This window comes from Pteropus medius, unplaced genomic scaffold, assembly GCF_902729225.1.
Source record: "Pteropus medius unplaced genomic scaffold, Ma_sr-lr_union100, whole genome shotgun sequence".
Lineage (NCBI taxonomy): Eukaryota > Metazoa > Chordata > Mammalia > Chiroptera > Pteropodidae > Pteropus > Pteropus medius.
The window spans coordinates 5,979,712-5,993,818 of record NW_024354499.1 but is presented as its reverse complement, the minus strand read 5'-3'; the positions used below and the strand labels follow the sequence as shown (position 1 = coordinate 5,993,818).

General features: G+C 47.1%; 1 protein-coding gene across 2 annotated transcripts in view; it reads left to right on the top strand.

Moving 5' to 3' along the window:
* The window catches only part of SLC4A5 (solute carrier family 4 member 5), an 88,716-nt gene that overhangs the window by 40,838 nt on the left and 33,771 nt on the right, over positions 1-14,107 (top strand). For both annotated transcript variants that reach the window (XM_039852345.1, XM_039852346.1), the window contains 7 exons: positions 3,730-3,890; positions 4,717-4,872; positions 6,186-6,281; positions 8,728-8,783; positions 12,139-12,296; positions 12,733-12,820; positions 13,759-13,913. In XM_039852345.1, coding sequence (XP_039708279.1) covers positions 3,730-3,890; positions 4,717-4,872; positions 6,186-6,281; positions 8,728-8,783; positions 12,139-12,296; positions 12,733-12,820; positions 13,759-13,913 — 870 coding nt within the window. The remainder of the gene's footprint in view (positions 1-3,729; positions 3,891-4,716; positions 4,873-6,185; positions 6,282-8,727; positions 8,784-12,138; positions 12,297-12,732; positions 12,821-13,758; positions 13,914-14,107) is intronic.

Below are 14,107 nucleotides of genomic sequence, written 5' to 3'. Positions count from 1 at the left end.
GCTTGTCCTTTGATTTCTTCTTTGCAAACTCTTACGTTAATACACTTTTTAAAAACTTTGTATTGGTATCATGCAGACTTAGATATACCATATTTTAAATAATGCCCTCCCAAATAGATTTCTCCATTTAAAAAGTCAACAACACTGGTAAGTCTCCCAGGCAAGTGTCTGTGTGGTCTCTGCTCCAGACCCCGTGTTTTAGGTCTTCACCTCCCAGGTCCCCTCTAATCCAACCTCCCCACACTGTATTCATTCAAGCCCCCAAGGCCCCACTAGGTGCCTGGCTAACTGGTCTCAAATAAAGATATTAAGTCAGGATGTTAAATATTGATAATGCAAAGTACTCACACAATCGTGTAAAGAGGGAAACTGGCAAAGGAAAAGATTTCAACCTCACTAGTAATCAAAATATTAGAAATGTGATATGATTTTTCAATTACCAAATGAACAAAAGTGAAAAAGAATGACAATGATAGAGTTTGAGAGACTTCAGAGAAAAATGTGAGGTCTCCTAGACATTGGGGAAAGTGTAAAATGGCACAAGCTTGCTGGAGAACAGTTTGACAACGTATATACTTATAAATATGCAGACACAGCAATTCCACCTCTGAGAATTTATCCAAGGAAATATTGGGCAGGGGCCAAGGATAGTCAAGCCAGCCTTGTTTATAATGAAGAATAATTAGAAATAATCTAAATAAATGTTCACGAAGTGAAGATTATTCATATCAATTATGATTCATTCATGTAGAATACTGAAGAGCCTTTAAAATGATATGAATTTTATAAACATGAAAGGATGTCTTTTAGATACTATGGTGTCAGTAATTGCTATCTATGATTATTGTTCCTAAAAGAAACAAAGGTGATGAGAGATTAAGTAACTTGCCCATGGTCCACAACTAGTAATTAATGGAGCTGGGATTTGAAACCTGGTTGTCTGCTCTCTTACTACACTAATTAACCCAAATAAAGTGAAAGTCCCTTAAATATCCCTTGCCAGCAATCCCATCTCTCTCTTCAGAAGTAACCACTGTTAATCATTGATCAGGTATCTTTCCAAATTTTCTGCTGGGCATTTTCAGACACACATGCACACACACACACAAAGGTGTGTGTGTGTGTGTGTGTGTGTGTGTGTGTGTGTGTGTGTGTGTGTGTGTGATATTGACATGGTACTATCTATCTTGTCAGCATGCATGGTTAATCCACAGACTTTTTGCCTCTGAGGGATATTCTGAATCATGAACATAGAGAATGCATGTGACCTTGACTCTGCTGAAAACTGGTGGTTTCCATCTCTTCACCCAAGCAAGGAAAGCTGCAGTGACCATCCTGGTATTCATGCTACTGTGTACAGCTGTATAATGATATTCCTGTGATAATCTCTCAGAAGCGGAACCACTGGGTCAAAAGACATGCACGCTAAATGTCCAAAGAAGCTGCCCAATCTCCCACACCAAGAAGGCTGTTTTGCTACCATGTACATACATACACTGTATACATACATGCACTATATACATGCATATACTGTATATATGCATTTTATTTAAATACATATAGTATATACATACATTTATACATGTATACACTATATATACAGTATGTACATATGTATAGTATATATGTAATATACTGTACACATATATACAGTGTATAGATAGATACATATACTATATACATACATTCAGTAATTAAATTCTCACTCCCCCACCCCCACCCCTGTTTTCACCAACACAGGAAGTTTGTAGTCTTTTTAATTTTTGCCAATATGTGAAGTGAAGAATGTTATTTCACTTGCAGTAATTTAAGCATCCTTAATTACTAGTAAACTTGAGCATCTTTTTATATGTTTACAGGCCATTTTTATGTCTTTTCAGAATTGTTCACTTTTCGGCTGGATAATTTGAGTTTTTCTTATTGGTGTAAAGGACTTTTGTTATATTATAAGTATCAGTCCTTTGATGCTCTGTTTGTTGCAAATATTTTTCCAGTATGTTGTATTTCTTTGAACTTCATTTATGTCTTATTTTGTTATACAGAAGTCTATTTTTTGTTATGAAATATAATCATTTTTCCTTTATGGTTTTATATTTTGTTTAGCATTCTATCTCCACAGCCAAGAATATAAGAATACTCTCCTATATTCTCTTCTATTATATTTATATTTTTGCTTATAGATTTAAATGTTTGTATTTATATATTTTAATTGTGATAAAACATACATAACATAAACTTTAGCATTTTAACCATTTTTAAGCATCCAGTTCAGTGGCAGTAAGTACATTCATACTATTGTGCAACCATCACCATCATTTATTTCCAGAACTATTTTCTCTCGTAAAATTGAAACTCTATAGCCATTAAACAGTAACACCCACTCCTCCGCTCACTTCAGTCCTGGTACATACACCACTCTACTTTCTCTATGAATTCGACTACTCTGGGTCCTTCATAAAACTGGAATCATACAGTCTTTGTCTTTTATGACTGGCTTATTTCACCTAGGACAATGTCTTCAAGTTTTGTCCATGTTGTAGCATGTGTCAAAATCTCCTTCCTTTTTAAAGCTCAATAATATTCCATTATAGATTTATTTTTATGTTTAGACTTTAATCTATGAAGAATTTAATACTGCGTTTGGTGAGAAGTCGGTGAAAAGTAATTTCTTATTTTTAGGTTGGTCGTCTTTTAAACAACTCCTCCATCAAAACCCACGTTCTTGTGGAAGCCCAAGTCTGTTTCAGGACTGTTGTCCTGTGATCCTTGTCTATATCCAGACTGGAATCACACTGTTTTCATCACTCAATTTTTTCATCATGTTTTTACATCTGCCAGAAGCATGTCCTATCCCCATTCTCCTTTTGGAGACTTTCTCCAACCATTCTCAGACACTCCCTAGTAATCAAAATATTAGAAATGTGAAACTTTAGAATTGGATAGTCATGTTCCAAAAATACTACCTTAGGATTTTGATCGGAATAGCTTAAAGCTCCCCACTCATTCGGGGTTGACATCTCACAGGGCTGAGCTAGGGGACCTCGTTCTCCAGGCCATCTGGTGCTGCCCTCTGTAAGGGAGGCATAGGCGGGTGCTGCAGCTATACAAGGCCATCCCACCTGGCCTCCCGCCACCCCGCTTGTGATTCCAAGGCTTCTACACAGGACAAATTCCTACACATCCTTGGTTTAATTTCTTTCCTTCCCCAGATAACATTTGAACTTCAACCTGAACATTCAGAACCAAAGTCCAGAGTGGATACTTAGAAACCTCAGACCCTGCTGTCCCTGCTCCCTGCAAACCACAACCATAAAGCAGACACTGAACACACGTGTGACCAGCCCCGGGTAACCAGGTTCCAGTTGAAACTTTTTTAAAAACAGCTTTGTTGTTATAGAATACCATAAAGTTCTCTCATTTTAAGTGTACAGTTAAATGGTTTTCAATAAATGTACAAAGTTGTGCAACCATCTAATTTTGGAACATTTCCACCACACTAAAAAGATCCCTCGTGCCCATTTATGGTCATTCTCTGGATGCCACTTTGCCCTGAGCATGAGGAATGGGACAAAGAGTGAGGGAGTCGCCAAGAGATCCTCTGCCTGTGAGTCTAGAACCAATGCCCCAACATCGTGGCTTGCAGGCCAGCACCCCTCTCCTGAGGAGACCCAGCTAGGGGCTCCTCCTGAGGGTGCTGGCCATGCTGAACCCCATCCTTACTTCTTCCAGGTGGATAAAGTTTGAAGAAAAGGTAGAGGAAGGAGGAGAACGCTGGAGTAAACCCCATGTGGCCACGCTGTCCTTGCACAGCCTTTTCGAGCTCCGGACCTGCCTGCAGACGGGAACAGTGCTGCTTGATTTGGACAGCGGCTCCTTACCACAGATCATAGGTGAGGCAAGGACCACTGAGGTCCTGCAAACCAGGGCAACCCTTCCCCCTCCCACCTCATGCCCACCTTTGATCTATGTGACATTCCCACCTCTGAAACCTGCCTGATTCTGCAGACAGGGCTTTGGGTCTGATGCTCCTAAGGCGGCATTACAGTTGCTCCAAGTTTCAGTCATACGTAGACGTCCGATGGAGGAAAAGATCATCCTCTGAAATGCCATCTGGCAATGTAGCAAAAAGGAGAGCGGCTCCTTAGCGTGGACTGCAGCCACCTGTTGCCGTGGCGACCTGTTTCTTGTCAGGGTAAAGGGCTCATCATTCGTCTTTAGGAAATTACCTCTCATTCAGTGGAGTGCCAAAAGGAGAAGATGGCTTGCCTTATTGTCTCTGAAACGTTTATGATTTTTGTTCTAGCACATTCAAGTTCACCAGAAGTGTTTTGCCCAAAATATTTTTCTAAAAAGAATTCATGTTAGGACTAAAACCATTTAATACAGTACTTCTGTGCTTCTTAGAATGCTTTGTTGTGTATGGTTTCATTTACTTTTCACAATAGAATTGATAGATAGACTTTTACACACACATGCACCCACATGTGTGTGCACACACACATACCCACGAGCACACACATACCCTTTTACATATGAGGAGGCTGAGGGTTCATGATTTACCCAAGTTCCAATAGTCTATGGCAAAGACAGGACTATTTCCACATCCCCTGCCTCATTTAGCTCACTTTTAATCCCATAAATAACAGATAGAACTGGAGACCCCACATCCCTGGCCATTCTGTTCCTCACGATGAGGCATGTTTGTTTCCCACTTAGACAATGTCATTGAGAAGCAAATCGAGGATGGCCTCCTGCGGCCGGAGCTCCGGGAGAGAGTCAGCTACGTCCTTCTGAGGAAACACCGTCACCAAACCAAAAAGCCCATCCACCGCTCCTTGGTCGACATTGGAAAGTCAGTCTCCTCCACCACCAGTGAGTCGGGCCATATGATGGCAGGCCGTGGGCATGCTAGGGCTGGTGTCAGGCCCTGGCGCCCAGGTGAGCTCACCTTAGTAGCCAGAGAATCTTGGAACTTGGAAGCTTCCTGGATTTTATGATCCTGGAGAAATTCTGAGGTCTTGGGCTTCCTTAGCCTTCTTCAGTGGCAGGCCTCAGGAACCCAGGCACACCCCAGTGTTGTCTCCACCTGGAACAGAACCATTTCTAGGAAGAGAATTGGTTCTCAGCCCTGGCTGTATCTTGCAGTCACTTGGGGATGTGAAACACGTTCTAAAGCTGAGGCCCTACCCTGGAGCATTGTATTCCATTGGTCTGGGGCTTGGCCTGGGAACAGGGAGTTTATAAAGCTCTCTAAGAATTCTTCGGTGCAGTCAGGGTTGCAAAATGCTGTAGAGGTGGTGTGTTTACAGTAAGGGCTTAAAGTTGTTCCCACCGGACCCCCAAGAAGAGCCAAGAGCCTCGGCAGAAACCAAAGCACATCAAGGTGGTAGAAAGGACTGGGTCCTCTCAAGGGTGCCAGGGCTGTTAAATGTGGCAGCTGGTGTCATTCCGATTAGCAGAGCCTTGGTCCATTAGGGAGAATGGCTTGTCCCATGCACACATCTCAAACCTGCTACCCTCCACTCTTGACATCCCAGAGTTGAGATGCCCAGATGCTAGCCTTGCTGGGCCTGTCAGATAAATGCAGTAATCAGAACAAATTTGATAAAGTTGCCAAATAAAGAGCCTTGAGGAATCTTTTTAGATGAACTGTTTGAAATGGGGAAGTGTTTAGATATAATAACAATAGCAGATACATACTTGGCACTTACCATCTTGCAGACACTGAGTACATGTGATTATCCTCCTCATCTTCTCAATAGCCCTGTGACTAGGTAATGTTCTTGTCATCTCCATTTTACAGATGAGGAGCCTGGGGCACAGAGAGGTTAAGTCACTTGTCTAAGGTCACACAGTAAGTGGTGCAATCAGGGATGAAGCCAGGCCATCAACAACACCTTACCTATTTAATTGATTGGGTATCTATCTCACTTTTAACAGTACAGATATTTTCTCTAATCTTGTTCAGACTATTAAATTGCTTAAAAAAAAAAAAAAAAAAAACCTCCAAATAAAAACAGAAACCAAAACAACCCAAACACTCTTTCTTCCTGGGAGGGGAAGAGATGTGTCTTGCAGCCCAGCCTTATTTAGGCACAATGACAATAAATGTACCACGTTAATGGGAGAGGCTGTGCCATTCCAGCCAGGCTGCCCAGGCAAACCCCTTCTGTTCCTCCTCCCAGATCGCAGCCCGGCACGCAGCCCTGCAGCGGGCACCAGCCTCCACCACTCCACGGAGGACCTGAGGGTGCGGCGAAGTGCCAACTACGGCCGTCTGTGTGAGTGTGTTCTCTGCCACCACGCCACAGCTTCGTCCTGGCTGTGGCAGCTGTGGCATGTCAACTTTCAGAGACTTTCAAAGGCAGAGGAGCTAAAGATCAGGATCTGTCTAGAGTTCTCAGGAGAGGCGTGGGGAGAAATCTTTTATCCCAAACCTGGGCTACTCTCAGAGCTTGATTTACTACCGTAATTTTCTGTATAACTACTCCCAAAACTGCAGCTCTAAATCACATCCTGGCAGAATCAATACCCAATCATATGTGCTAAGTGTTTGTAGATTAGTTTACCCCTTTGCTTTCATCAAATTGATCATTAGCCCCGTTGCAGGGGTACTGTTTTTGGGGTACTCTGAGAAGCCTCCCTAGCAACTAAATTAAAAACAGGTGAAGTATTTTCCTCCAGAACAGTCAAAGAATGTTTCTACCACTGGGTGACAGTCTCAGGCCATCACAACAATGAAACGCTGGCAGAGTCACAGCCCCCCTGAGCCTGGGAATAGGGGAGGGGGCTTGTGAGGTACCTGGTCGCAGACAGGGCTTTTTCAGACAATTCGGCAGGAAAGAACAGATGGGTGAGCTATGAGGCAAAGAAAAGAGGGAACTTGGAAAATGAGAAGAAAAAGCAGTGTGAAAATAGCAATCCTACTTTCCTTTAAATACTTTTACTAAAATGCCGTGGTATGACCAAGCACATGCCAAGGCTGTGCCCCTGCCAGGCCCAAAGAATGATGTGGGAGGAGATGTGGTTCCCCATCTGAGGCCTCAGCCGAAGTTTGCCACAGGCTTTTGTCTCTGTTCTTAGTGACCCTGGGTCCTCTTAGTGCCCCCTGGACTTTCTATGTAGGGAAGCCAGGAGGCAGCAGTCAACAGGCATGAATGCCTCCTGGACAGGCCCTCTGCTCACTTATTCATTGTGCTTGAGGTCGCTCCACTCCTATGCCAGGCTACAGTGGCGGGGGCTGGGATAAGAGGCATGAATAAGTAGTTACAGCACGCCCACCTTGAGGCAGTTCCCAGGACAGCTCAGAGAGGAGAGGCCATTCACCTGAGTCTTGGAAAATAAATAGTTTTCCAGGAGCATGAAGGAGGGCATTCTAAACAAAGGAGACAAACAGCAGGTGAAGGGAAAGCACTATGAAGAGTGTGGTGTATTCGGGGAAATACAGAAGTTCAGTTCACCAGGTCCACAGGGCCTATGGGAAAGAGGTCACATTGAAGGGGGCCTATGTGCCCTGCAAAAAGACCCAGCCTTTATTCTAAGGGTAGCGGGGACCCCTGAGAAGTTTTAAGCAGGGGCAGACGGTGCTCAGATTTTTATTAGTGAAAGAATAAACTAGAAGGGGAGGAAATTGGAAGCAAGAGACTGGGCCTGCCTTGGGGCTATGAGAACAAGAATGGAGAGGGAAGGTCAAGGTGGGAGTTGATGACTGGGGGGAGTAGGAGGCGGGGAAGAAGATGGGGTCAAGGCCGGCACCTAGATCTCTGCTCTGATTGCCAGTGGGTGGGAGGCAGGGGCACTGGGTGCAGTAGGGTCTGCGGGGGGAGTCAGTTGGTGGAAGACCATGAGTTCCGTTTCCCAGAGTGTTGAGTTTGAGGTGCCAGAGGAGTCGGGAGCTCCGGGGAGCAATCTGGACTGAAGATCCCAGCTGGGCATCCTCAGCTGATGTGGATGTGGAAGTGATGGGAGTGGTGCGATTGACTGAAGGAGGAGGGGAGAAGCCTCTGGAGGGGCTGAGGGAAAATAAGACCCTGAGGAAAGCCCAGCAGGAAAGGGTTCTGGATGGAAATAAGAGGAGGGGAGACAAGGGAGCATGTTCTCAAAGTGAGGGGATGCCCTAGGCCACAGAGAGCTGAGAAGTAACAGGTCTGAGAGTGCCCCTGGATCTGGCTGATCTTCTCCTACCTTAACCAAAGGGAGGAACTAACGAGCACTTCAAGTAAGTCACCACCACTGTTCTCTCCATGGGGAGCCCACCTTCCCATCCTCTGATGGCCCAAATCTCTATCTTTAAAGACTCACATGGATCATGGAGGACAGAGCTGAAACTGGTCTTCTCTCTCCAACAAAATCCATGCTTAGTGACACCTGGCACCTCCCCTGATAATGTGTCCGTGTCTCTCCTTACCCCCATGGCCTGGCATAGAGCAGACATCCTGGTCTCTGTCCAAGAAGGTGGGGTGGAGGGTAGAGAGGAGAATGCAGCAGATTGAGGAGTAAGAAGGAAGAAGTAGAACCTGGGGTCTGGCAACCCTTTTAGGAAAGAAAAGGCAACCCATTGAAGGGAAGAAAAGAGAGTGGAGGCGAGCTCAAGGAGGCTGCAGGATTAGGGGAAAGGGGGCTCTTGCTTTGGTTAAGAATAGGGGAGAAGCATGTGTAAGGACCAAGGGAAAAGGACATATGAGAGCCTGGCTTCCCCTGATGGACCTTCTTTTCCTTGTCTCCTAGGTCACGCCCAGAGCAGAAGCATGAATGATATTTCTCGTACTCCAAACACTGATCAGGTAGTAAAGCCCCCGCACCAGGCTGCAGTGGAGGGCCAGGGCAGGAAAAAGCCTTTGGTTTCAGGGGGCCGGGAGCCCCTATGCACAGGACTTCAATCCCATGAAGGAGCAGGGGTCCCCAGGAAGAACCTGGATAGGGGCTCTGGGTGGCCTTGGTGACTCTGCCCAGTCCATCACTTGGGTACTGACTGAGGCCAAGCGCTGGCTCTGTGCCAAGCCCTGGGAGGTGTGGGTGGCAAAAAAAGTATGATCAAATGAGGTGCCAGAGGTCCCTGAGCTTGGACTTTGTTGGAGAGAGAAGACCAGCATGCACAGTTCACCTCCTGCATGACACACAAGTCCCTGTAGAGATGGAGTGGGGATTTGGGCTGGGAGAGACAAGTAATGGGGCCTTAGTGTGGGGACAGCAATGACGCTGAGTCAATTGGACTGCCCAATAGTGTGTCTTCTCCTTGGCTGAGCAGGAAAAGTCATTTTCTGTCCCTCATCAGCTTGGCTGAAACCCTCTTGATGAGATCAGAACCCTACAAACAGGCTGGGTTCATGATCCAAGGCCCACAGCCAGGAACCCTGACTGTGCCTCTTGGGGAAGGCCAGAGAAACCCCTTCAGTTCCAACCCCTGCACATCTCAAAGACAGAAGTTCTCATGATCTCCTTGCTTGTGCCCCTAGGAGTAGGAAGAAAGGTGATTTTTAAAAACCCTGGAATTTAGTGAGGACTCCTCAGAAGCTTGGGTGACTGCCAGGACTTCAAGGCACCCCAAGTTTGGCGACAGGGAAACCAAAAGCATTTCCTCATGTTGGTGTCCCTAGGGCCCTGTGGTGGCCAAAATAATAAAACAACAATAACGGCATCATCCAACATGTAAGTTCCACACGCTGCACGCACCACACGGGCTGAGCGTTTTCTGTGCATCTCTATTATCGTCTCTAGTCTACTGAGAACACTGAGGCTTAAAGAACTGCCCAGGTTCATGCGGCTGAAAGGTGGCAGAACCATGATTTGATCCCAGCAGTCTGCCTCCAGAGCCCTTAATTTGGAAGTGACCGAGGAATGAGTATTCTGGGATATTCGGAGAAGACCCTCACTTTACTACCTATGATGAAGCGGCAGTGGGGCCATGATAGCGAAGCGTTGCCTAATCAAAGTCTTTCACAACCTGTTTTAATAAATGTCTAAATGGTAATAAGAATACTAGCTGCCACTTCCCCCAGGCAACGCTGCCTTGATTTAGGGATTGGAGCCCAGCCCAGGCTCTCTTAACTGACCAGGTGATGCTGCTGCTTCGCAATATGTGCGGCAGCCGCAGCCTGTTGTTGGAAGAGCAGTTTGTCCGCCAGCGGGCGCACTTTAGGTGCAAGCCCAGAGGCGTTTGCTCGGCAGGCTCTTCACCACTTCAGGCCCGCCCTGGGCAGGCCAGCGTGTTTCCAGGGAGCAGAGTGTGGATTCAGACAGCACGGCCGTCTCAGTGCGGTGACTCAGCGAGCAGAACCAGAGTCCTCCCGGGTTCAGCAAGTGAGGTCAGCAAGGCCAAGTGTCTGGTCCAGACCATGGCCAAGCCAAGGTGGCCAGAACACCAGTATGGCCCATTTCTGGGATGTCGCCACCTGACCTCCTAACCAAACACGTCACCACCTGCAAGGGAGGGTCATGAGCCTGTTTCAGGTCCTCTCTCCTCCTGGTTGGAGTGTGCTGGTTGGGCTACGGCACTGTTGCTGTCAAAGCCTTGTTCTCCGGGGCCCTTCTGCCTTCTGTCCTCTGGACCCGCTCCCCACCTGATGTTCAAGGGCACGGAGGAGGCAGGGGATGGCAGCCTCCCTGGCACACCAGCCTCCCTGGCACACCAGCCTCCCTGGCACACCAGCCCTGCATCCGGAAGAACGCTGCCTATAAGTCAGCTGACTGGAGCTGGGACAAAGAGACTTTTTGAGTTGTGGAGACTCTGGCCTTTCTGTTAACTCCTGCCCTTGCTCGTTCTCAATGCGTCAGGGGCCTTGGGGCTGTTGAACAGATGGTTGTGGAGAGTTTTATTTTTTTGACTGGATTTAAAAGATTATAAGGGTGCAGTCCTTGCTCACATGCCTTTTCTCATGCTGCTAAGCCACCCAGCCCAGTGTGTATCACGCCCACCATGAGTGGATCAGGAAATAGCTATGGGCCCACAGGGTCAGGACCTGCTGGCCAGGCCCATGCCCACAACTAACCCCACCCCAGTTTAAGAAGAGAAACAAAGAACCTGTGTCTTCACTAAGCTTATGAGAAACAGACATTTCTGTGCCCACAGGAGAGGCTCTGGCCAAGTGGGCATGGGTGGCAAATTTGTGGTGTCCACAGGATCTCTCTGTAGTGCTCGCCTCCACCTTCTGGGCCCTTTCTTCCTTTGTTGATCACTGTGGACTTCCACCAGCCCTGCCCTCCCACATATTCCCTCTCTACCCTCTCTCTACAAAATCGATCCTTGCCCATCCCCTTGCTGACCAGAGGAAATGCACTGAAAAATGAATGCATTCTAAGAAGTGTGCTTGCATGTGACTGTTCTTGGGGCGTTTTCATTGCAAAAGGGGACTCAAGAGAAGACAATGTCTTACCCTAAAAATGACGTCATAAATGCAGAGAGTGGGAATAATTTTGGGAAGAGGGCTTGCCTCCAGCACCTCTCCCATCAGACCCCACTTGCTCTGCCTGTTGGACCTTCCTGCCCTGGATAGACACTAGCCAGAGGGACTGGAGAGAGGGCACCTGAACAGTCTCAGTTGCAGAGTTTCAGAAGCTATGAGTTTCCTGGGAGGTCCCCTGGGAGTGACTTGGCGGCCCAGAAGTGTCCTGCAGAGGTCTAGGGGTTCCTCTTAGCCAGGAAGCAGGTGGCAAAGGAAAAACAAAGTGTGTCCACCATGGCCATCAGAAGAGATTCGTCCCTCCCACAGCCACCCAAGGTGAAGGCGGAAAGGAAGTGGGGTGGGCAGCCAGAGTGTAAGAGCCAAGACTTCTGTCTGCTTGGGCCTCACAGGCTGGGGAATGAGGCGTGACGTCCAGCAAGCCCAGGGCTCTCTTCTCTGACCCCTCAACTCACTCTTCAGTTGAACAGTTTTCATCCATCAAGGAACATCTTAGGGATCAAGTCATTGCTTGTTCCTTCCATCTAAAAAGGCTTAGTTGGTTGCTGGGGTTAATCAACTTTGAGTCTCCTCACCTGCAGAAAGGGGAAGAGTGGTTATTTCTTTCAGTCTCTTGAGAAATGCAGAGAGAACTTTTTAAAGATAGGCCCCACAGCAATCTGAAGTGGGGCGAGGGAGTGGGAACTGAAACCACTGTGTGTAAGTGACCACAAAAGTCTCCTTTCCCCTCCTCGATCAGCGGAAAAACAAATTCATGAAGAAGATCCCCAAGGACTCAGAAGCCTCCAACGTGCTCGTGGGCGAGGTGGACTTCCTGGACCAGCCCTTTATCGCCTTCGTGCGTCTCACCCAGTCGGCCATGCTGGGAGGAGTGACCGAGGTGCCCGTCCCCACCAGGTGAGGGCCATTGAAATCTGCCCACCGCACCTGCCCTCAGGCGGCCAGCTATCCATGCAGTCAGCACACAGCGCTGGTGAAGACACTGCTGAAACATAGAAGGAAAATCAGGGAATTGGCTGGGGAGGGAAATCTTCTGACTAGGGAAGAGTTTTACAGAGTTTATTTCAAATAATCATTTAAAAGCAGGAGCCAACAGCGGGGAGACATGCTGTTGGGTGGGCCCTGGGATGCCAGAGCTTAGTGAAGATGCTCAAGGGGGAGCTCATGGGAGCGAAAAGGAAATGTCTCTCCAAGGCAAATATGGAAGTCGAAAAGGGGAAGAGACAAGTTTACAGCCAGTTAAGAAGATAAGAATGGATACTGGTTAGGGCCAGAGAATCCTTTTATTTTCCCTTCTCACTTTCCTCCTCTTCCTCCTTCATTTTCTTTGCAGATTTCTGTTCATACTGCTGGGACCTTCCGGGAGAGCAAAGTCCTATAATGAAATTGGCCGTGCCATTGCAACCCTCATGGTGGATGATGTAAGTGGTAACGAAAAACAATGTCATGGCTTCTGCATTGAGCATGGTGCCTTCATTCATTCTCTTATCCAGCAAGCATGTTTGAGCCTACGGTGTGCCAGCCTCTGTGCAGGGTGCTGAAGATTACGAGAATGAGGGAATAGACACTGCACTTTAGGAGTGCCAACCGAGTCAAGGAGACAGACCTATAATACAGACAGCCTGGAAGGCTTCACACATTGAGAGGCTTTAAAGCTATGGATGAGCAGGAGGCAGGTAGACCCAGCACAAGCCTAGGAGGCAGGCATTCCAGACAAAGGGAATAGGGGCCAAGGTTCGGAGACAGAGAAACTGGATGGAAAGGGTTCAATGTAGGCTCGGTGTTAGAGCTTCGAGAGCAGGAGATGACACAAAGAGGCAAGTCAGACCACACAGAGCCTGTGAGCAGAGCAAGGAGTTCACACTCTGTCTCCAGTGGGATGAGGAGCCTAGCAGATCTTAAACACAGACTTGATGAAGTCAGATCTGTAAGTCAGAAAGAACACTCTGGAGACAGTGTGGAATGAGGCAACCTGGCCCTCCAAGGATGAAGGTCGAGGAAGTTATAAACAGATTTGAAATAGGTGAGCTTCTCAAACTGGGCTCTGCACAGGTTTTCTAATGAGTTCGCAAAACTAAAAACAAAAAGGTAAAGTCACTTAACCAAAGTCTGACAGCTGGAACATGAAGACCTGGCCTTCAGCTCCAAGAGGGGCCATCTGCCCCCAAGGCTGTTGTTTCTCACTGGGCCTTGTTTCACTGGCCGATCTGTTTTCATCTCAAAAACTGAGAGCAAATTGGCAGCAGGAACAATGGTTCAAAGCGATTTTCTTTGAAACCGTGTGAGGTATGCTCCCAGGATGTGGGTAGAAGGGGACATAGGCCAGAGAGCTGACCTTTCTCTTTCTCTTTGCTGCCAGCTCTTCAGTGACGTGGCCTATAAAGCCCGCAATCGGGAAGATCTGATCGCCGGGATTGACGAGTTTCTGGATGAGGTCATCGTCCTTCCCCCTGGAGAATGGGACCCAAATATCCGAATCGAGCCCCCCAAGAAGGTGCCCTCTGCAGACAAGAGGTGAGTATGTGAATGGAAAGGTGTCAAGGGGAGAAGTGGTCCAAAGGGAGCTTCAAGTCTGTACTTTTCTTTTTTGGGATTTGAGAGAAAGATATCGGCTTACTTGGGTTTATCCTTCTCCCCCACCAGTTTCATATTATTTCTCTAAAAATGAAATCAGAAGCAAGTACGCTAAACTCGAACATCTGTAAAAT